General features: G+C 41.7%; 1 protein-coding gene across 4 annotated transcripts in view; it reads right to left on the minus strand.

The window, feature by feature from the left end:
* Window positions 1-3050: 3050 nt before the first annotated feature.
* nsd3 (nuclear receptor binding SET domain protein 3) overlaps window positions 3051-22529 on the minus strand; it is a 98600-nt gene continuing 79121 nt past the window's right edge. For all 4 annotated transcript variants that reach the window (XM_073057863.1, XM_073057854.1, XM_073057873.1 and 1 more), the window contains 6 exons: window positions 21186-21455; window positions 20895-21011; window positions 17328-17469; window positions 16281-16387; window positions 10514-10718; window positions 3051-7282 (listed from right to left, as the gene is read on the minus strand). In XM_073057863.1, the coding sequence (XP_072913964.1) occupies window positions 7035-7282; window positions 10514-10718; window positions 16281-16387; window positions 17328-17469; window positions 20895-21011; window positions 21186-21455 (1089 nt within the window). In that variant the 3' untranslated portion in view covers window positions 3051-7034. The remainder of the gene's footprint in view (window positions 7283-10513; window positions 10719-16280; window positions 16388-17327; window positions 17470-20894; window positions 21012-21185; window positions 21456-22529) is intronic.

Below are 22529 nucleotides of genomic sequence, written 5' to 3' on the forward strand. Positions count from 1 at the left end.
AATTGTAAAGCCTAATGGCATTGGGGAGTATTGACCTCTTCATCCTGTCTGAGGAGCATTGCATCGATAGTAACCTGTCGCTGAAACTGCTTCTCTGTCTCTGGATGGTGCTATGTAGAGGATGTTCAGAGTTATCCATAATTGACCGTAGCCTACTCAGCGCCCTTCGCTCAGCTACCGATGTTAAACTCTCCAGTACTTTGCCCACGACAGAGCCCGCCTTCCTTACCAGCTTATTAAGACGTGAGGCCCTCTTCTTAATGCTTCCTCCCCAACACGCCACCACAAAGAAGAGGGCGCTCTCCACAACTGACCTATAGAACATCTTCAGCATCTCACTACAGACATTGAATGACGCCAACCTTCTAAGGAAGTACAGTCGACTCTGTGCCTTCCTGCACAAGGCATCTGTGTTGGCAGTCCAGTCTAGCTTCTCGTCTAACTGTACTCCCAGATACTTGTAGGTCTTAACCTGCTCCACACATTCTCCATTAATGATCACTGGCTCCATATGAGGCCTAGATCTCCTAAAGTCCACCACCATCTCCTTGGTCTTGGTGATATTGAGACGCAGGTAGTTTGAGTTGCACCATATCCCAAAGTCCTGTATCAGTTCCCTATACTCCTCCTCCTGTCCATTCCTGACACACCCCACTATTTGCAACTTGATTCCAATCCTAAGAGCAAGGTAGTTACATACTTACCTGCATTTTGCTGCTACTTTGCAGGTATTTGCTCTTTCATCTTTGCTGGGGTGTGAGACTAGGTGAGGAGCTTTGTGTCCAAATTATGGACACTACTGCTGAGAAACAGATGGTGAGCTGATTCTTTGAACTATTACAATTTTTACAGCATTAAGTGCTGTTTTATGTTTGGTTGGATGATTTATCTGATCAACAACCAAAGAGGCCAGGATTTAATCTGAATGATGTGAAGTTTCCAGAGTTTGGCTTTGGACTCCAAGCCAAATAATGGTTACTGCAGCCACCAGAATGATGCCAGTTCACCAACCGGCAGAAGCAACAAATCCCATAGGAGGCTGGTCAGCCCAGTCAAAAAAAACCTAATGGCAATTTTGTGCTTTCATAATCATTGTCAAGCTTATGGACTCTGGCTTCTTCTCCACAAGAACTTACTTACAGAAACCTTGTCTATATAACACCTGTTCCTGAGAGGAGCATCAATAGCAAAGATGGATCCTGGCACTGGACAGTGGCATTGGAATCAAGGTTCATTTTTATTGACGCATGTCATGAAATTTGTTTTGTGGCAGCAGTGTAAAAGAGGAATAGCAAGGTTGACTGTTTTAATTGACTGTTCTCATGACAGTAATGAGAAGGGGGCAAGTCCCAGATGATGAGGGTCCTTAATGATAGATGCCACTTTGTTGAGGCCCTCCTTTTCAAGAGGTCCTCAATAGTGGGGTGGATTGTACCCATGAAGGAACTGGCTGAGCCCAAGACCCTCTGCAGCGTCTTTCAGTCCGGTACATTGGAGCCCCATTACTGGGCAGTGATGCAGAATGCTCTCCACTGTCCATCTATAGAAATTTGCTAGTGTTTGGTGACATACCACATCTCCTCAAACTCTGAATGAAATAGAGCCACTGGTGTGACTTCTTTGTAATTGCATCAATATATTGGACTCAAAGTGGGATCCTGGCAGCTGGATTCCCTCAAAGACACTTCTCTGAACTTGCCTCTGTCAAGATGGAAAAGATCTTAGCAAAAAGTCATATACACAGAATATAACTATCTGGAGCAGCACACAAAACTGAGGATCTCTCTGGGTCACACAGCATCTATGGATGGAAACAAACAGTCGATATTTCAATTCAAGACCCTTCATCAGGACTTCTTCATATAACCATCTAGGATTTAATATGGGAGCTCTGTTGCCCACGTCCCAACGAATGAACATCGCAAGTATTCCATGAAGCTTGTTGTGGCAAGGTTTCTATTCAGATTGGTTATCCAGACTATTTACACAGCCTCATTGTGCTGACCATCAAGAGCACCATTTTGAGATTTATTACTTTATAACTTACCTATACTTTCTTGGCAACCTTCAGCAATCAGAGCACGATTTGAAATGGAACAACAATTCACAAGGCTTCACCACTTCAGTTACTTGTTTGCACCATCAAAAAAATCCACATGGAATGGACAATGCCAGGCTCACATGGAACTAGTCTGTGAATTGAGCCAGGCCTCCTGAGACTGTGACTGTGCTAATACTTCAGTGTGGTGAGCACACCCCTTGCATCCATCATTCTGGCCCATCAGTCAATATACAATAAATGTCATCTTTATTTGGAACTTTACCCAAGACCAAAGTAAGGAAAAGGCATCAACCACTTCAATTGGGTGCAACTCAACAGTTCAGAACTGCCTCAGGTCTTTGAGTTCAAAGACTTTGTTTCTTCAATATCGCTCTGCTATGACCAGAACAATGCACTTTCAGAAAATGTCACTCAGTGTAATGGTTGAATAGAATAGATTTGTTACTTTGAGTACAATGGAGCCACAGGTAATGGTGGCACCTCGCAGCTCCTGCTATCCAGGTTCCAGCCTAGCCTCCTGTGCTGTCTGTGTCGAGTTTGGATTTCCCCTGGCTGATGCAGGTTCCTCCCACATCCCAAAGACATGCTGGTGGGTATGATAACTGGCTACTGTAAAATACCTCTAGTGAAGGAGGGTGGCTTGAAAGGTGATGGGTTACAGTGAATAATCGGGAATGATGGGAATCAGTCTGAGAGCTGGTATGACCTGAGTTATTAAATTAAATAATGTAAGTAATTGCACCGCAAATCTTTTCTGACAGTGACAATCACTGCACGTTAGCCTACATGCATGATTTGTATTGCTCCTATCATATAATTTGAAGGAAAGTTATACTCTCACACCTGATTAAGAGCAATAATATTTCCTATCCACACAAGAAGAGTGAAACAACTTGTCAAACTACCCAAGTGGCTCACACACTTCTGCTGGTAAAACTGTATTAACCACAACTGTTTATTATAAATCCATTCCACAAGGCAATTGTAATCCTTTGCAAAGTTTTTTTTCAATATATTTAATTTATTAAGGACAACACATGTTATAAAACATCTCTCTGATTTTGCCAGCACATCTGATACCAGCCATTCACAATTAAAATAGTAAACATTCTTGGAAATACCCCTCTTCCAAAGATGGATAGGAGGGAGACAGGATCTGAGCTTTTGCATGGAAATTCTTACATCCTATAATGACAGATATAACCAGAACAGTCAACAACAGTCAAAGAAAAGTTAGTGTCACATGACGTACAATCCAACCATTTAGTCACATATGGCAACACACTTAAAAAAAGTGAAGTTTTAAGAAAAGGGGGAAATAAAATAATCCACCACTGGTGCATTTCCTTTTATCGACCCACTGAAAGGTTTTTCAAATGACTGTGTGAATCAAGTTCAATTAAAAAAAGACTTGTAGCACCATTCCAAGAAATCCCAAAGCACTCTATAATCAGAAAGTACTTTTATGGTCACCGCTTTAATATAGGAAGGGTGCCAGTCAAATTTGTGCAGAGTGAGATCCCATAATAACAAGCAATGTGGTATTAACCATACATTCCATTTCAGTGATATTGATTGAACATTGAATAGGGTACAGGAGAACTCGTATAGTTCTACGGGATCTTTAAAGTCTGCCCGAGACAGCAGACAAGGATTCCGAATATCAGATGTGAAAGTTGACTCTTTACATCCTCCCCCAAACACAAAATACATTTTGTTTATTATTTCTGCTAGGCAGTCAGTAAGCCAAGGAGCTGGTGGGAATGGAGAGCTAAAAATGGATCAGTTTCTCCTATTACAACTTTACGGTTTATTCTTAGCCACACGCCAATCCTCATTCCTTGATCTCCTCCACTCACAACCCAGTTTCAGCACATTACCCATGAAAGTCTGCCTAGCATAATAGACTGTACATCATGTCACTACAAAAGTGCTGCCCAGACAGCCACATTCATTTGTTGTAAAGGTCTTATTTTTAAATGAGGTTATTCACAAAGGTATTAATTAATTTTAAAAAACCATATTTAAATGAAAACACTAGTTCTAAATGGGGAAAATAAAGAAAAAAAGTACCACCTTCAAGGCAGACAAGTACCCTCACTTGTATAGTGGTGCATTGCACAACAGCATCATCGTGTAGTGTATTCAATATTACAATTGCACAACAAAGTAAAATGCTTAACACAAGTACAGACATTACAATTCTTAGTTTGGTGCTCCAAGCTAGTTGGTGGGGAGAAATTGGTAGAATCTATATTAACAAAGGGGCCAGCCAACCTTTAAGGCCTTGAGCTGTTTCTTGGAACTTCTGCCACTGGGCTATCCAGAGTGGTTTACATTATGACCAGATGAATGTGGGATCACTGACAAGCCATCCTAATTTAAAGCCACTTATGACCATAATCTCCTACAGTAAATCTGCCCATACCATGTTGACTGACTTCCCAATAACAGAAATAAATATGGTGGTGCTGGATGACTTTCAAGTTATCTGATCTCTACCCAGTTGAACTTTCAGTGATGAGATCAGGGTGGTGGTGGGTGGGAGGAGATATTCATTCCTGCTTCCAGATGTGTTATGAATCAACTGTCTGTAACCCACAGTAACCCATAATGTCAGGAGATCTGTGGATGCAGGCTGGGTGACTTATCAAACTTGGCAAATGGGAGCATCTTTATCTAGAGACTTAAGGGCTGCACAATCCAGTAAGGACAATGTGGCACCTTCCATTGACTTGTTTTGAAAAAGGAACTTAAGGCTGTCTTTCCATAAAGTGTGAAGGAGGAAGAGGAGGGGGAATTAGGGCAGAGAAGGGGGATGCAGTAGATCGAGAAAAGAAGCAATTGTCGCTCAAAACAGTGAAAAATCAAATGCAGTGTTTATACATCGGTCAACAATGCAAAGCTTGAATCAAAACTGAACAGAAGCAATGAAGAGGGCCAGTGCCCGCCACCACTGTCAGAGCACAATGTTCGTTTTGTTTCACTAAGTCTTGAAGTTGGTGACAGTATCAGATTGGGCACAGCCTACGAAAAGATGCAGCAAAGTTTTAGGAAGGAGATTACTTACAAGTGCAGACCTGTTTGGAACTAGATCAAGAATACATCTTCTTCAATCAGCTAGGTTCTACAAAGATGTTTTATATATAGTCACAAAAAAGCCTGAGATAGAAATCAAATGCTTTTGATGAAAGCTTACTAAAATATTTTCCCAGTTGTCCCACGTTTCACTATCCAACTTATACCATTGACCATACATGGTTAGTTCACAGGAACAGTTCTTGGTTAATGTTAGGGATTTCAGAACATCACCAAAAGCAGGGGTCATTCAATGATGACTCAGCAACCAGTGGAAGGTATACTCAAAGGGGAAACGGAAAGTTGAGAGGAAGGTGGAGAATTGGGAAAGACAAACATCAAAAAGACTAGCTACTGGAGAAACGGCAGTTTAACTTAGAAATTTTTTTTTGAATGGATACCCTGAACTTGCAACATTTGGATGCAATGGATGAGGAGAATTTTTTTTGCTATTAAATATAACATGTGAATAATGCTGAAAAACAAAAATCACAAGTTTATTCTACCAGTTCTAGTATCTGAATGAAAAAAGGTGTAAGGTTATTTTAGATATACACATATATTTAAATGCTCATTATATACAGAGGTACTTCATAGAATCATAGATTCAGAGTTTAAGAATCAGTTTACTCAAAATTATGACACATTTGTGTGAGAGATAAAAAAAGAGAAGAATGGCCTTTTTGTAAGAGTGGTGTTAGCAGATATAATAATGAGAAAGGGAGGGGAATAAGACCGCTCTTTGAGAGCTGCACAGGTACATTGGGCCAAATGGCCTCCTCCTGCACAATAATGATTCTATGATTCTAGGCATACTTTCAATTAGTTGAGTATTTTATTTGTTCATAAAACACTCATCCTCTTAAGAACAAAGATGACATTTTAAGTTTCAGTTTTAAAAAAAACATGGATTTTTCTATCATAATTTTGCTTTTTACATATAAATGTATAAAAATAATAAAATTACGTCTGTCAACCTGTAGCCATAATGGTAGTGCCAAGAACACATAATGAACTTCAAAAAGCAAAACTCGAATTAGAATGCTCACTTATACATGTGGAGAAAATACGACTGTAAATATTACAAGTAATTTGGAGTAAATCTGGAGGTGTTCTCCACACTTGGATATCGGTGAACATCCAAGGCCCCAAAACAAAAAGTTTGCGTTTTCCGAACCTCAAGTAAACCATTGCATCAGCAGCTGCCGCCCACCGTCCTGGGGCCGAGACCCGTCATATTCCCTTCCTTCTCCTTGCAGATGTTGAGGCTCATAACCCATTCACCACTTCTAACAGGGATTTTAAATTCCCCTAATCCCATCTAGCAGATCCTGGCCCACTGCAAGATCTGTAAAATTAATGAAGTGCTGTACAAAATCCACTTTCCATTTTAGAGACTCTGGAGAGGGAGTGGGCATCCCATATCCCATCACAACCAACCAGTGAACCTCATTGTCCATTGTCTTCTTTCCCTCTCCCAAACCTCCCCACAACCTGTGGTTAATTTAATATTTAAACAAGCTACATAACATTATCCTTAGGTTTTGGTTTTAGTGGAGATAGGCGAGGTTCCCTTCAGACATCAAATATCGGACACAAGTACAACAATACACTTGCAATTTTGAAATAAAAAAACAATTAGAACACCATTTTCCAATCGTGACAATAATTCTTAAGGAGTAATTACCAGCTTTGTCACATTAAGGTGTCCACAATTTTTTTTTTAACTAAACCAAAAGAACATCAAAACAATCGTTTGGTCATCTTTACTAACTCCCTCAATACCTCTGAGTTTTCCACCTCGTGATTTACAATCCCCAGAGCCCTTTATCGTGGAATACTAAAGGTCACCCTGATAAATATTACAGTCAAACTCGTCTCCACTGGGAAAAGTTCATTCGTTGGTTTCCTCGCTGGTATCCTCAGCCGCCAAGTTGTTCTGAAGACTGACGGAGGAAGACAAGTCAAATTCTGCCGGGCAGTTTGGGTCATGCTCAGAGCAGCAGAGACGACCATCCAGTGCTGAAGTAGTCAGGGCTCCCTTCTGGTGCTCCTTGCAGTACGAGTTCGGGCAGAAGTCACAAAAGGAAGCGGATGTTTTGCCACAAACATCACAGTGGTGCCAGGGACATTCCCACTTCCCTACAATTGAAGCAAAAATGTGAAGGGAGAGAAAAAGAAACATTTAAATAAAATTTACTGCACCTATTCACCACCACATCTTCTTTTTAAAAGTTGATTATCTATCCCAGCACCCATTACACACAGCAGTCCAGCATTGTAGATTAATATCACCACTGCCTCCAGGCACCAGGCTTTCTCCAAAAAGCTGGAGATGGAAGTGACTGCAGATGTTGGAATCTGGAGCAACAAACAAGCTGCTGGAGGAGGAAATCAGTGGGTCAGGTAGTATCTGTGGAGGGAAATGGACAACACACATAACACACACAAGAAGCTGGAGGAAGTCAGCAAATCATGCAGCATCTATGGATAGGAGTAAAGAGTTGACATTTTGGACTGAGATCCTTCATGTGAACCCACTGGACAATGCTTTGTCTTGAGACCCTTAATCTGGTCTCCATCCCACACACCCATTACAATGGAATGGGCATCTCATACATTCATTCCCAGGCAATGAGTTTATTTCAGCGATCATGCACATCATTATCCCAATTACTGTGTGTATCCAATTCTCCACACAAGCTCCAATAGCATTCACTGCCTTCCAAGATGACAATAGAGTGAAGTCACAGGAAGACAAAATGGAGCTTTCATACCAAACACTGAACCACCATGTTTTGTCCTCATTAGCAATACAACAGTTTATTTTGACCGAAGATATTAACGCCACCTTGAGCCTCTGTCTCCCCACTCCCCTCCTCATGATACTGGCCATCTCGCCTCTCCACTCTGAGTGATACAAGGGTCTGAGCAAAACATTGGCGATTTCTATTCTCCATAGACGCTGTTCAACCTACTGAGTTTCTCCAGCAGTCTGTTTGTTGCTCCAGATTCCATCACCTGCAGTTTTGTGTCATCAATTAACAGATTATAACAAAAAGGACACCATTTCTTCCCACCACCTCCTTGTGCTGGAGTTACTGACTTTCACATTCTCGACTGCAAATAGTGCCCCTTTTCATTTAGTACCCACTAACTTAGTAGGCAACCTTAAAATGTGTTTCTGTGACTGTTAGAGCCTGCGATTGAGTGATCCAGTACTTCGCTGTCTTCAAGATTCCAGGAAGCGAGCGCGCACTTGGACAGTCTCGAGGTGAAGAAACTTTAAGCTGAAGTTCAAATCTATTTCACCGATTCAAATGTCCATTGATCGCTGATTAAAGCGGAGAGCAAGACTGAGACATTGAGGTGAATGAAGGAGAGTGAGAGTTCAGCGCCGACTGCCTTCCTTTTGACTGCTGCTGAGAATGAGTCTGTGAGCGGCCTATTGTTCTGTGGCTCACAGTGGCAGGTGGGTGGGCCCCTTGTGTGCTGTCCCTCTCTTTCAACGATGAAGGAGGATGTCACTGTGGTTCTGCGTTATGGATTGGACTATTGTGTTTATGGACTATGAACTTTCTCAGACTTGTGGTTTTTCCATTCTGTGTTTCTTTGCGCATTTTTTTTGCTTTGTTTTTAAGGGGAGGGGCTTTGTTCTGTTCCATTTTGTTCAGGGGAGGGGGATCCGAGGGGAGGGTTGATGATCAGTGTGCTGTTCTTTTTCACTTGGGGCTGAGTTTGATGTCTCTCTCCGAATGACTTCCATGTTCCTTTTTTGTCTTGTGGCTATCTGGAGAAGACTCATTTCAGAGTTGTATATGGATACGTACTTTGTTAATAAATGAACCTTTTAAATTAATCTGCGCTTTGCTCTTTCTAGAAGCCCTGTTGAATGCCACAAGAGACACCCATAGAGGTGCCGATTATTCCTACATCCCTCCTTGGACACTTTTGAGATAGATGTCAGCATTCAAACAACCACCACACCACATTACTTTGTCATTGGTATGGGCAACAGACTGCAAACTTAGTTCCACAAAGCCTTCATAAACAAAAGCTTCGATAATGGAACCACATTGATATCACAGACAAGAGAGCCATCTTATAGGAAATGATTAAACTAGACTTCTTTTCTCTAAGTTTGGAAGAATAATCTTGTTGAAACAGGTAAGGATCCTCAGGGGTTTAACAAGGTTGATTCTGAAGAGCCTTCTTTTTAATTAGCAGGTACAAAACCAGGGAGAATAAAGAATTGCAAATTTGGAATCAAGAACAATTTCTTCACAGTGGGAATCCTTTACCCGAGGGGTGTGGATGCTCAGAAACTACAGGGCTAAATGAACAGATCTTTTGGAATGCAGAAGACCCAAGGAATATGTGGATTGAGCAAGAATGGCTCAATCAGCCATTATCCTGTCAAACAGCCAAGGGCTGAACAGCCTATCACTGCTTTTTCCTGTGTTACTATATCTGAACAAAGAATGCTTCCTGAAAATCCCAAATAGCTTCATCATGGTCTTTACTACTTCAACACTTACACAATTCACAGCCAGAACACACCCAAACATAATGAATGATGGCCTGTGATGAATGGCTTTTCACAATTCTTGAATATGTGTTTCTCACAAAAGCCTGGTTTTAGCAACATTGTAAAACAGTAAGATGTGAAAATGCAAAAAAAAATTGCTGTCATCTGCATTTTCTTCAATAACAAAATACAAATAACTGGAGAATATATTTGTAACAAACTGCTCTGATAACTTCCTCACACGAAGAACAGTAAGATTCAAGCGGACAGTTTTGCTGCCGCGTTTGGGGCACTGAATGTACAAACGGATGTCAGAACTGCGACAGCCAGGGCCATGGTGGCCACCTATAACCACAACAGTGTGCCTTTATGTAGCACCTTTCATATGCAGATCACTTCCATGCAGCAACATAGTGGCACAGAACCGGTGATGCTGCTTCACATCTCCAGTGACAGGGGTTCAATTCTGGCTTCTGGCACTGAATGACATTTACATGTTCTCTTTGTGACGGAGTTTCTTCCAGGTGTTACAGTTCCCTCCTCCATTCCCAATTAAGCTATCGGCTAGCTGACAGCTTAACTGGCCAATGTAAACTGCCCCTGGTGCTGGTGAGTAGATTAATGGATCATAAGAGCAGCTGATGAGCAAGAGAATAAGCTGCAGTGAGTTGGAATGGGCCCGATGAGTACTGAGAGATGGCATAGACTCAACGGGTCAGAAGGCTTCTTCTAGTTCAGAAGAATATATAAAAGTACATAGCATATGCCAAAGAGGAATAGAGTATCAGTAGTAATTATTTTGTTATATCTCATTACAATAAAACAGACGGGCACTTAATACTTACCAAATGGTGGTTTGGTTAAGTTAAGGCAAGAGAGGTGATATGCTTTGGGGCAATCCTTTTTATCACACATCACCAGCTCGCCTCCGTCACAGCAACGGTAGCAATAGTCCTCATGCATTTTTCTGACATCTATCTTGGTTTTGCGTTTCTTTATCTTCTTCTTTGCATTCTTTGCCTTTTCTTCATTTGCTGTCGCAGCAGCAGTCTGAGGTGCAAAGTCAAAAGAGTTTCAAAAAATTTCTTACCATGCATAACATCAGGATTTTTGAAGCTCACTCCTGTGAAGTGAACAATGCAGTTGCATGTCTGACTTATAACATAGAACACAGAAATTTACACAGCACATTACAGGCCCTTCGGCCCACAATGTTGTGCCGACCATGTAACCTACTCTAGAAACTGCCGAGAATTACCCTACTGCATAGCCCTCTATTTTTCTAAGCCCCATGTACCTAGCTAAGAGTCTTTTAAAAGACCCTGTTGTATCCGCATCCACCACCGTCGCCGGCAGTGCATTCCACGCACTCACCACTCTGTGTGAAAAATTTACCCCTGACATCCCCTCGATACCTACTTCCAAGCACCTTACAGCTATGATTCCTGTATTAGTTATTTCAGCCCTGGGGAAAAGCCTCTGGCTATCCACACAATCAATGCCTCTCATCTTATAGACCTCTGTTGGGTTAGCTCTTCTCCTTGGAGTGAAGGAGGATGAAAGGCCAAGTTCACTCAACCTATTTTCATAAGGCACACTCTCCAATCCAGGCAGCATCCTTGTAAATCTCCTCTGCACTCTTTCCAAAACTTTCCCGTTTTGTTACTGAGATAGGCTGACCCTCAAAATACATCATAGAACATAAGAGACAGCAGATGCTGGAAATCTGGAACAACGCACAAAAAGCTGGAAGAACTCAGTGGGTCGGCAGCATCTATGGAGGGAAAAGGATAGTTGATATTTTAGGTCGAGGCTCTTTATCAGAAGTGGGAAGAGGGGAGACAGCCTGCTTTGAAAGCTGGAGGGAATGGATGGAGCAACAACTGGCAGGTGACAGATGGAAGCAAATGAGGGCTGTGGTAGGCGAATGAGGAGGGGGAGAGTGGGAATGATGTTAAAAAGCTGGGAAGCGTTAAGTGGGCTGAAGATGGAATCTGTTCGAAGAGGACAGTGAACCATGGAGAAAAGGGAAGGTGAGGAGGGGAACCAGTGGGAGAAGTATGTGGATAATGGCAGACTGAGAGGATGAGGGAGGGAAAAGATGAGTGATTTATTTATTTAGCAATACTGCATGGTGTAGGCCTTTTTGACCCCTTGAGCTGCGCCACATCAACAAACCCCCAATAACCATAGGACAATTAACTTTCCCGGTACATCTTTGGACCTTAGGAAGAAACCAGAGCACGTGGGGGAAACACACACATTCCACGGGGAGGACGTACAGACAGCACCAGAATTGAACTTCGGGACGTCCTGAGCTGTAACAGTGGCACACTAACCGCTATGCTACTGTGTTGCCCCAATGGGGGTGTGTGGGTTAAGGGAAGAAATGGACAGAGGTAAGTGGTTAACAAAACAGAGAAATTAATGTTCATGACAACTGTTCTATATTCAATGAACAACATATCAAATTGACATGCATAGTTCATAGAATATAGAACATAGCACAGTAACAGGCCCTTCAAGCCCTTGTATATGATGACCATTATGTCACTTTTACTTATCCCATCTGACTGTAGAGTACAGAATATCAATTGATCACAAAATAAGAGGGGTTGGATTTTAAATCTGAATCGATTTTGACTTTTGGCCAAGATGAAGATGCCAGAAATGACAATTGCTCCCAACAAAAGAGAGGAGACTTGTCACTGCTGAAGCATTAAAAATATAAAGATCAGGCTCAATAGTGAAGCTATCTACAGACAAAGAATCTGTAACAGCCCAGCAACAAATCAACATCTACAGGTAACACAGAAAACTGGCTTTAGAGGAGAGAACATCTTACAACAAAATGTCACAAATGAAGGATACAAGACAGGCAGCATGGCTGCGGTAAAGTGCACTTCAGGCTACCATTTCCAGCAGCTGTTCTATGTCTTACAAATAAATCTCTCACTAATGGGATAAGGTTTCTGCTACAGAACAAAAACAAAATATATTTACTGTATTTGATCTATACTTACAGGACATGAAACAGCCCCAGGAAATTGTGAACACTCCTGTTAAACATGCAAGGCTCACAAAAATGTTCACTGAAACATTCCTTTGGTTAACTAACTTACTGTTACCTGCTGGGTTGGAGAGAGGGGAGGAACAATAAAATTTCCATCCAGAAATCCAGCAATACACATGAGGCTAAAATAAATTAATGGTATTTGACTTAAAACAATAGCTCCTTTTCTCCCTGCACAAATACTACCTGACCTGCTATGTGTCTGAAACATTTTCTAGTTCTAATTCTGATTTCCAGCTCTCAGCAGTTTTATTGATTTTCATCACTTGCTGGGGCCACATGAATACCTCAAACCACACTGTCTCCTTACTCAAGTAGGTTATTCTCACTAGCTGTCCTGCTTCATTCATGGAGAATGTCTATTGGAAAGAGGCAGCTGACCAGCAATGGAGCCAAGACCAAAAAATGTTTGGAAAAACAGAAAGTGTGGTGCAAAGGAAACCACAGAGTCGCCACCCAACCTTTCTCCACCTCTGCTGTCAGAGGGAAAATAGGGATCTATTTAAAGACAAGCTTAAAAATAAAAGTACAAGAGTCCATGTTAGTCCACAAGACATAGGAACGGGATTCAGCCATCATCCCATCACGGCTGGGATCATTCCCCTGGACCCTCTCCAATGCCAGCATATCTCTTCTAGGATAAGGGGTCCCAAACTGCTCACATTTGGCCTGACCAATGCCTTATAAAGCTTCAGCATTATATCCTGGCTTTTGTGTTCCAGTCCTCTCAAAATGAATGGTAACATTACATTTGCACGCCTTACCACCAACTTAACTTTTAGAGAATCCCTTTGCACCTGATTTTTGATTTTTCCCCCCATTCAGAAAAAAAGTCCATGCCTTTAATCCTTCTAGTAAAGTGCTTGACAATACACTTCCCTAAACTGTATTCCATCTGCCACTTCCTTGACCATTCTCCCAATCCAAGTCCTTCTGCCCATCCACCCATCTTTATATTATCCACAAACTTGGCCAGAAAGCTGTCAATTCCTTCATCTAAATCATTGACATGCAGGGTCACAAAACCGACCACTGTGGAACGTCACTAGTAGCCAATCAGAAAAGGTTCCTTTATTCCCACACTTTGCTTCCTGCCAGTCAGCCAACCTTCTACCCATGCCAGTATCTTTCTTGTAATACCATGGTCCCTTACCTTGTTAAGCAGCCTCACGTGCAGCACCTTGTCAAAGACCTTCTGAAAATCCAAATAAACTACATCCACTAACTCTCCTTTATCTATCCTGCCTGTTATTTCCGCAAAGAACTCCGACAGAATTGTCAAGCAAGATTTCCCCTTAAGGAAACCATGCCGATTTTGGCTTATTTTGTCACGAGTCTCCAAGTACCACTAAACCTCATCCTTAATAGTAGATTCCAACGTCTTTCCAGCCACTGAAGTAAAGCTAACTGACCTCATTTCTGTCCTTCTGCCACCCTCCCTTCTTGTTTCTCTTGATACTATATCACCTTTTTAAGGATTTGATTCCATTTCTTTTTTTTATTAAACCAACATGATACCACACCTCTCTGCCTACCTGCCTGTCTTTTCAATACAATGTGTATACCTGGAAATTATCCAGCCACGACTGGATCTTCTTTCAGCCACAACTCAGCGATGCCCACAGCATCGTACCTGCCAATCTCTAACTGTGCTACGAGATCATCTACCTTATTCCGTATACTGTGTGCATTCAAACGCGACACCTTCAGTCCTATATTCATCACCCTTTTTGATTTTGGCTCCATGTTACATTTCAACTCATCCCACTGACTGCAATTTTGTCCTATCAGCTGCCCATCTTTCCTCACAGTCTCTCTACACACTGCATCTGGTTGTATACCAACTGCCCTATCCTTAGCCCTATCACTCCATTTCCCAACCACTGCCAAATTAGTTTAAATCCTCCCCAACAGCTCTAGCAAACCTGTCCGCAAGGATATTGGTCCCCCTTGGGTTCAGGTTACCTTCTCCAGAAGAGATCCCAATGATCCAGAAATTTGAAACCCTGCCCACTGCACCAATTCTTCAATCATGCATTCATGCATTCAGCTGCCAGATCATCCCTTTCTTTCTCTCACTGGCACATGGCAAAGGCAGCAATCCAGAGGTCCCTGCTTTTCAGCTTTCTACCAAACTCCCTATATTCTGTTGGACCCAATATGTACCATAGTTCTGGCTGTACACTCCCCTGCTTTAGACCAGATCTGAAACGTCCCTGACCCTGGCACCTAGGAGGCAACATACCATCCGGGTGTCTCTGTCACACCTACAGAACCTGCTATCTGCTCCTCTAATTGTAGGATCCCTCATCACAACCTGGATTGGGGAGCATGCCTTATGAGATTAGGTTGAGTGAGCTCGGCCTTTTCTCCCTGGAGTGACGGAGGATGAGAGGTGACCTGATAGAGATGTACAAGATAATGAGAAGCATTGATCCTACGGTTAGTCAGAGGCTTTTCCCCAGGGCTGAAATGACTAGCACGAAAGGGCATAGTTTTAAGGTGCTTGGAAGTAGCTACAGAGATGTTGGGGTAAGTTTTTTTAATGCAGAGAGTGGTGAGTGCGTGGAATGGGCTGCCAGCAGCAGCTGTGGAGGCGGAAACAATAGGGTCTTTTAAGAGACTCCTGGATGGCTACATAGAGCTTAGAAAAAAGAGGGCTATGGATAAAATCTAGGAAGTTCTAAGGTAGGGACATGTTCAGCACAGCTGTGGGCTGAAGGGCCTGTATTGTGCTGTAGGTTTTCTATGTTTCTATGTTTTAACTACACTTACCTTCTTCCCCCCCCACCCCCTTCCTATGAGCCACAGAGACAGACTCAGTGCCGGAGATCAGGTCACTGCGAACTCCCCATTAATTTGTCCTTTCCAACAGTATCCAAAGCAGTATACTTACTGAGGGGACTGACCACAAGGGTACTCTGCAGTGGCCTATTCCCCTTCCCTCTCCTGACAAATACCCAGATACCTGCCTGCTGCAGCTTAGGGGTGACTACTTTCCTGTAGCTCCCATCTATCAACTCCTTATTTTCCAATATAAGCCCAAGGTCATCCAGCTGCATCTCCAGTCTCTAAGGAACTGGAGCTTGGTGCACTTTGAGCATATTTAGTTAGCAAGGAGACTGGATGTCTCCCATAGTTCTCACATCTCATACAAGGAACATACCACCAATTCTGGTCTCATTTTTAGCACACTAGCTATGTACTAACAGAAAAAATATTTATGTATTAATAGAAACTTATTGATTGCCCAAAACCTATTGAACCAAAGCCCCACAATTCTAACACTGTCCATTCACAAGGTTGCTCCACTTACATCTCAGTTCCTTTAATATGGCCCCTGCCAAGTGTCTAATAGATCATCATGACTGCAGCCCACCAAAATGTCCCCAAAAGCACCTGAGCTCTTTTTAAACCTTGCATTGCATCACCACATCTTTGTCTACCTTTTTTTCTCCAAAAAGTCCTAAAGAATTCATTACTGAAATAAACTGCACTTTATGCGAAGGGAAGCCTAGCCATATCCTTGTGGCACTCACCTTTGGACGTACACCTAGGTATCCACTGCAGTTGGGAGCTCCACATTTACACACAGTCTTTCCATTGCCCAAGCAATCCAAATTATAATTGAAGGTTAGTTCCGAATCTAAAGATAAAGTAAGGGGGTGTTACTTCACAAATAGCCTGTACCACTTGAGGCCACAATCTATTTAAAAGACTGAAAACATACAACTTAAAGTCAAGCTTGAATTAGCTATCTAGAAGCTGGAGTTTTAGTTATGCCCTGAAATACTGAAATCTCTGTCTACACAAACACAATAACAATGTATAACTGATGATCAAAAAGAAAGTTGAGTTGGGGTGAAGGAGAGTAGAGGGGAGCGAGCAAAGCAAGGTCAGAAACCCAGGAAACTAAGTTACAAAAGCTCCTGCAAGTGTTCTGTACAATACTTGCTACAAAGCTTCAGATTAACAAAAACTTCAAAGAAATAGCAAGAAGTGAAACCAACTATGCAACCACTATTGATACTGATGCAAAAGTTTCATATTTTTAAAAAAATCTTTAATTAAAAGGAAGCAGTGCTACTAAAAACTCTGCCCTAGACGGGCCCAGGCCCATCTATGAAAGGAGGGATGGGCATGGGGTGAGAAACCCCATCCCGCAAAAACCCAGTGCTACAGAAGCACAAGAAGGAAGCACCAAAGACCTCATCCCTGGGAGGGAAAGGATCTTTGATGGACTACACCTTAAAAGACTGACCCAGGGCAGAGGACTCTGGTGGGCTTCCTTGGCAGCCTATTTCTCAGTAGGAGTGAAAGGCTTAAGAAGTTATTTAATTAAAGAATGATATACTAAGAAACAAATACTATCAATGGTTGTTTTATGCTGTAGGCAATTCTTACAGTACAAGAGTGGAGGAATGAGAGACTGATAACCCAAAATCATTATCACCAGCTCATTACAGTTCATTCATTCATTCACAGATATTGATATAAAGTAGTAAAATCAGTAATATGTGGATTTCTGAATCAAGTTCCATTTTCAACTATGCAAAACTGCCCATCTCCAGCAGCGGTCAACACACCTGCTCGTACATCACAAAGTGCAAAGAGACCAACACGTGTGTCACCCATCACCGTCCACTTCTGTGTCTCACAATTTGGATTGCAACTGTGATTCATGAACCGTGAGAAATTCCCTTTGGGCCCAGCATCGATGATACGATCCTGGAAAGACAAATGAACATTGTTTTTACCGTGCCTTTAGCTAAAGGGAATCAACACAAAGCCCGCACCCACATCATTCCTGTATGAACTGCACAGAGAGTTATCATTATGATATCCAGCTTTCAGTTTTCCAGAGTTAAAGTTTAACTTACCTTCGACAACCAGCAAAGCAGTCTGTGCAGAGCTTTATAATGAAGACAGTGGCCACTTACCTGATGGAAAAACCTGGCAGCTGAAAGGGTCCTTCCAGCTGAATCCTATTCTCTTTTGGTCTCATACTTCAAACTCAAGGCACTTCAAGCACATAGCTAAAAAAACTATGACGAGTTCAGGAAGTAAATTCCAAGTTCTTCTCACATTCTGGGTGAAATTTATTCTTGCCCAATCCCACCTAATTCTTCACTTGTGCATCTACCAAAAACACCGAAAAGGTGGACTTTGCTTACTGCTACTTCTGCTTTCAAGCCCTTACTATTCACTTCAGATCCCTCAGTTTTTACACCTCATCTAGGTACCCCTTAAGCTGCCCTTGGTCATAAAATAATTACATACTGTAAAAAAAATCCCATGGCTTAATAAATCTCCAAACCTCCCTTAAGTTAGCTTCTCCTTCAATGTGATGACCAGAATTGGAATCATTCTCAAGATCTGATCTAATTAGTGCTTTACCCAGCATTACCTCCCTTTCCTTGTTCTAGGCCTTGTTTTATAAAGGAAAACCAGCCAGGTAGCCTTCCTAACTACCTTGCCTGCCTACCTAGCTACCTTCAGAATGCAAACGTTCATTCCATGTGCCACTGTACCTCTATTCCACTCACCATCCAGCCTCCTACTTCAGCTTGATGGCCTATTTAGATGCAACACTTCCATTCTCCATTTACACTTGTGTATGCAAATAGTGATGTCTCCCTGCAGCCTAAACCATCAAAAACACTGCCAACTTTTTATTAAAATCACCAAACTTTTAAAGTCATGTCAATATCTTTACTATATACTTCTCCAAACTGAATTCCATTTGCTACTGTGCCTTTTGCTGTTCAGTTCAACAATCTTTTACTCCTCTAATCCCACTTTTTCTCTCAGTTAACATTCCTTTCCCTCTCAATCTTGTCTGAAAGCCCCATGGCCAGACATGCTATTTTGCTGAAATCTTTCCACAACTACCCTTGCCCTTGTTTATTCACTACATTGAAACATTTAAAAAAAATATATCTATGTCCTGTGAATATCCCTGGCAAAGCCAACATTAGTTGCTAATCTTAACATAGAAACATAGAAAACCTACAGCATAATACAGGCCCTTCGGCCCACAAAGTTGTGCCGAACACAACCTTAGAAATTACTAGGCTTACCTATAGCCCTCTATTTTATTAAGCTCCAGGTACCTATCTAAAAGCCTCTTAAAAGACCCTATCATATCTGCCTCCACCACCATTGCCAGCAGCCCATTCCACCCACTCACCACTCTGAGTGAAAAACTTACCTCTGACGTCTCCTCTGTACCTACCTCTCAGTACCTTAACCCTGTGTCCTCTTGTAGCAACCATTTCAGCCCTGGGAAAAAGCCCCTAACTATCCACATGATCAATGCCTCTCATCATCTTGTACACCTCTACCAGGTCACCTCTCATCCTCCGTCGCTCCAAGGAGAAAAAGCCGAATTGACTCAACCTACTCTCATAAGGCATGCTCCCCAATCCAGGCAACATCCTCGTAAATCTCCTCTGCACCCTTTCTATCTTCGAACAAAAGAGACACATTCGAGGGTTTGGGATCACATGTAGGCCTCAGTGAAGACAAGAAATTGCCTTCCCTAAACATCTGTGATCCTTGACAGGTCTTTCAACAATCATGTTTTCATGGTTACCGTTAACAAGATTAGATATTCTTTTTAAATACAGATTTTATTTAATTTCTTGAATTTAAATTTCCTAGTAGGATTCAAATTTGCGTCTTTAAATCAAATGTCCAAAACTCTGTCCACTTCTCCAATTACTTAATCATTACTCCACCATTCCCCTGTAAGGAACACCAAACTTCCCTGTCATTTAATTTTTGTATAATTTCATCAGTCTTGCTCATCAACTCCCAGGCTTCCATTGCTCACTTCTAATCTGCATTCAGTTTCCCGCCCACAGCCAACACTTCCTCAACAACACTAATGTTTTCCTATAAGAATGTTAGTCCTACTCCTGCTGACTAATAATGTAATTTATACAGATCCCACCTCACTCATGACAAGCACCAACTGTCTAGTAATCTTCCTGTACCATCTTTCCTCTACTTTCATTATCAACGTCCTAGACAATTTTAAGTCTCTTTCCCAGCTCGCTATGAACTGTCTGCATGACATCATTCCCCAGTAACCGAGTAATGCTCAGCTGCAGAGAATGCAGAAGTGTATCAAAATGACTGCAGAGATGAGGGACTTGCAATAGAAACACTGGAAAAATTACCTTGGAACAGAGGTGGTTGTGAGGTATCTGCAGGGGTATTTAAAATTTTGGGTATGGTAAATTGATAAGTAGTCAAGGTCTGTAAACCATTGCTGGAGTTTGGGGAATGTGTTGGTGCAACGGAGGAAATTTCAGCTGATAATCTAAAAAAGGAGAGAATTTGCAGTAGTATGTGGAGAGCGCAGCCCTGTGGGATTGCTTGCACAGAGCTGCAATAGATCTGACAAACCAAATGGTCTCCAACTTAGCTACACTGGTATTCTGTGACTGTACACCTTTCCACAGTGTTCCCGGAGCACCTGATGACAACTCTGCAAATACTGATCAGCTCCACCAGGTCGTGACTTGAGCCTATCAAGCCGATCTGTATTGTTAACACTAGATTTTGTAGTGTTCGTGGAAAAACTGGTTTTACTCAATTCAGTTCCTTGCTTTGAATTTGGGGAATGAGTCTTGGTTGACAATGTGTGGTATAAAATATACAAGAGACACTCAGCAGGTTAGGCTGTAACTGTAGAGTTAGTATTATTTGTCATTGACCTTTCCCGAGTATTTCCAGAATTTTGTTTTTCTTTGAGATGTCCAGCATCTGCAATTTTTGCTCTCTGGAGACATAGTATAAAGTTGGATTATTAAGAATGAAAGTAATGCCACAGTGGAAAATACTTGAACACTATACTGAACACTAAGATTGAGGACTTGTTATGGCAGATTATTTATATAGTTCCTATAATAGGATATTGAACACTACAGAAAGTACTTTTATTGGCTGGAAAGCTCTTTAGAACATTCTTTAGTTGAGATACTACAAAAAAAAGAAAGCATTTCCCATGGTCTTTTAAACAGTGTATTGCCTCTGTCTCCTTAGTAATGCAAACTTCATCTATGTTAGAGGCCAAAGCCATTGTGTTAATGTTTTCCCATTCCAGCTTTCAGTAATCCCACAAAATGAAAGTCATTCATTCTTACCTTGGTTAAGGTCAACAAATAGAAATTGGTAACATTGGCTTCATGAGCGTGCTTTATGCGGTTTCTGCATTCTTCTTCGTCAATTAACTCACCGACATATTCAGTCACAAATTGCCCCTGCAGGGTAGAATGACAGATGTGTTTCTTAAGAACAGAAAAAGGTAGCTCTGACTGACCTTGTTAGAATATCTATACAAAGCTTACCATGCAGTAGGACACATCACTAATCAGTGGCATGTGCCTTTCATTTGCATGCTATGACGAGACTGAAGAAAGCATCACAAAAATCACCTTTTTAATGTCTACTTTAGTGCGGAGGCCCCAGCCACGCACATCTGTTCTCACAAGTTCCGTTTCAGGGTACAATCGCTTGGTGAAGCACTGGTTCTGACACTTCTCTCCGGCTGGACAAACAGAGGGATGGCACTCATACATCAGAATTCGGTTCAAACATTCTGAGTCCAGCCCACAAGGGTTCTCATCAGTGGGTTTACAGTTGCACCGTGGGATTTCTGACAGGTCAGCAATGCGAACCTGCACTTTCCCAACTGGCTTGTTTGCCTGTTGTAAAAAGACATGAGGAAGTGGGACATTTTATTCACACAATTAAAGCATTTTAATTAATTTGCACAAGTTTTATTTAAAATGAGCAATTAAAAGTTGAGACTCGCTCCACTAAAATATTTCAAATTGAAGGCAAATTTTTTTGTTTATCGTTTTTTTTAAATTAAAAGTTCAATGGAGTTCTGGGCCATGAAAACCAGATGGTCTGTGCTGTATTTGACATTAGTCAGGGAACTACAACTGCAACAAACAAGTCTACCCATAGAAAAATGTGGGAGTGGTGGAAGACGGGCAGGAGGGAAACGAGCTGTGAGGTGGATCACAGAACAGAAGGCAGTGAAATGTAACCAGCACCTGACCTTTGAAACCTGAGAAATGACCAAGGTAAAATTCCAAAAAGCTGCAGCTATCATTGCTTAAAAAGTATATTGAATTATAAGGGGACATTCACTAAGTTATGGGTAAACATTTACTGTGTTGACAAAGCATTCTTGAGTCAGTCATTTTAATAGAATCATTAATCCTTTTGGATAAATAACAAGCTACTATAGTGAAACTCACCAAACTTCCTTTTTTTTTAAACTAGGGGTATCTCTTCACTTAATAACTCTTGAGATCTATGGGATTATGCCCTCTTGTACTAGCCATTTCTGCCCTAAGAAAAAGGCTCTGGCTATCAATGCCATCTATGCCTCTTATCATCTTGTACTCCCATCAGCTCACCTCTCATCTTCCTTTGCTCCAAAGAGAAAAGCCCTAGCTTGTTCAACCTACTTTCATAAAACTTGCACTCTAGTTAATGATTCTATTTCCAGGGTCACCATGGTGTATGACTTGGAGAGAAACTGAAGGAGAAATGTTCCTGTGCACCGGCTACCCCTTTTTCTTATTTGGTGATACAGTGTGCAGGTTTGTGAGATTCTCTGAGAGCTCAGGCAAGTCATTGCAACATTTGTAGCTGCTACACACCACAAACACAGAGCTCTGGAGGTAGTGGAAGGAATTACCATTTTAAGATTATTGAATGAATATCAGTCAGTTTACTGCATCCTGAATGGTGTCGTTGGAGCT

Source organism: Hemitrygon akajei, chromosome 1 (genome assembly GCF_048418815.1).
Source record: "Hemitrygon akajei chromosome 1, sHemAka1.3, whole genome shotgun sequence".
NCBI classification, from domain to species: Eukaryota; Metazoa; Chordata; class Chondrichthyes; order Myliobatiformes; family Dasyatidae; genus Hemitrygon; species Hemitrygon akajei.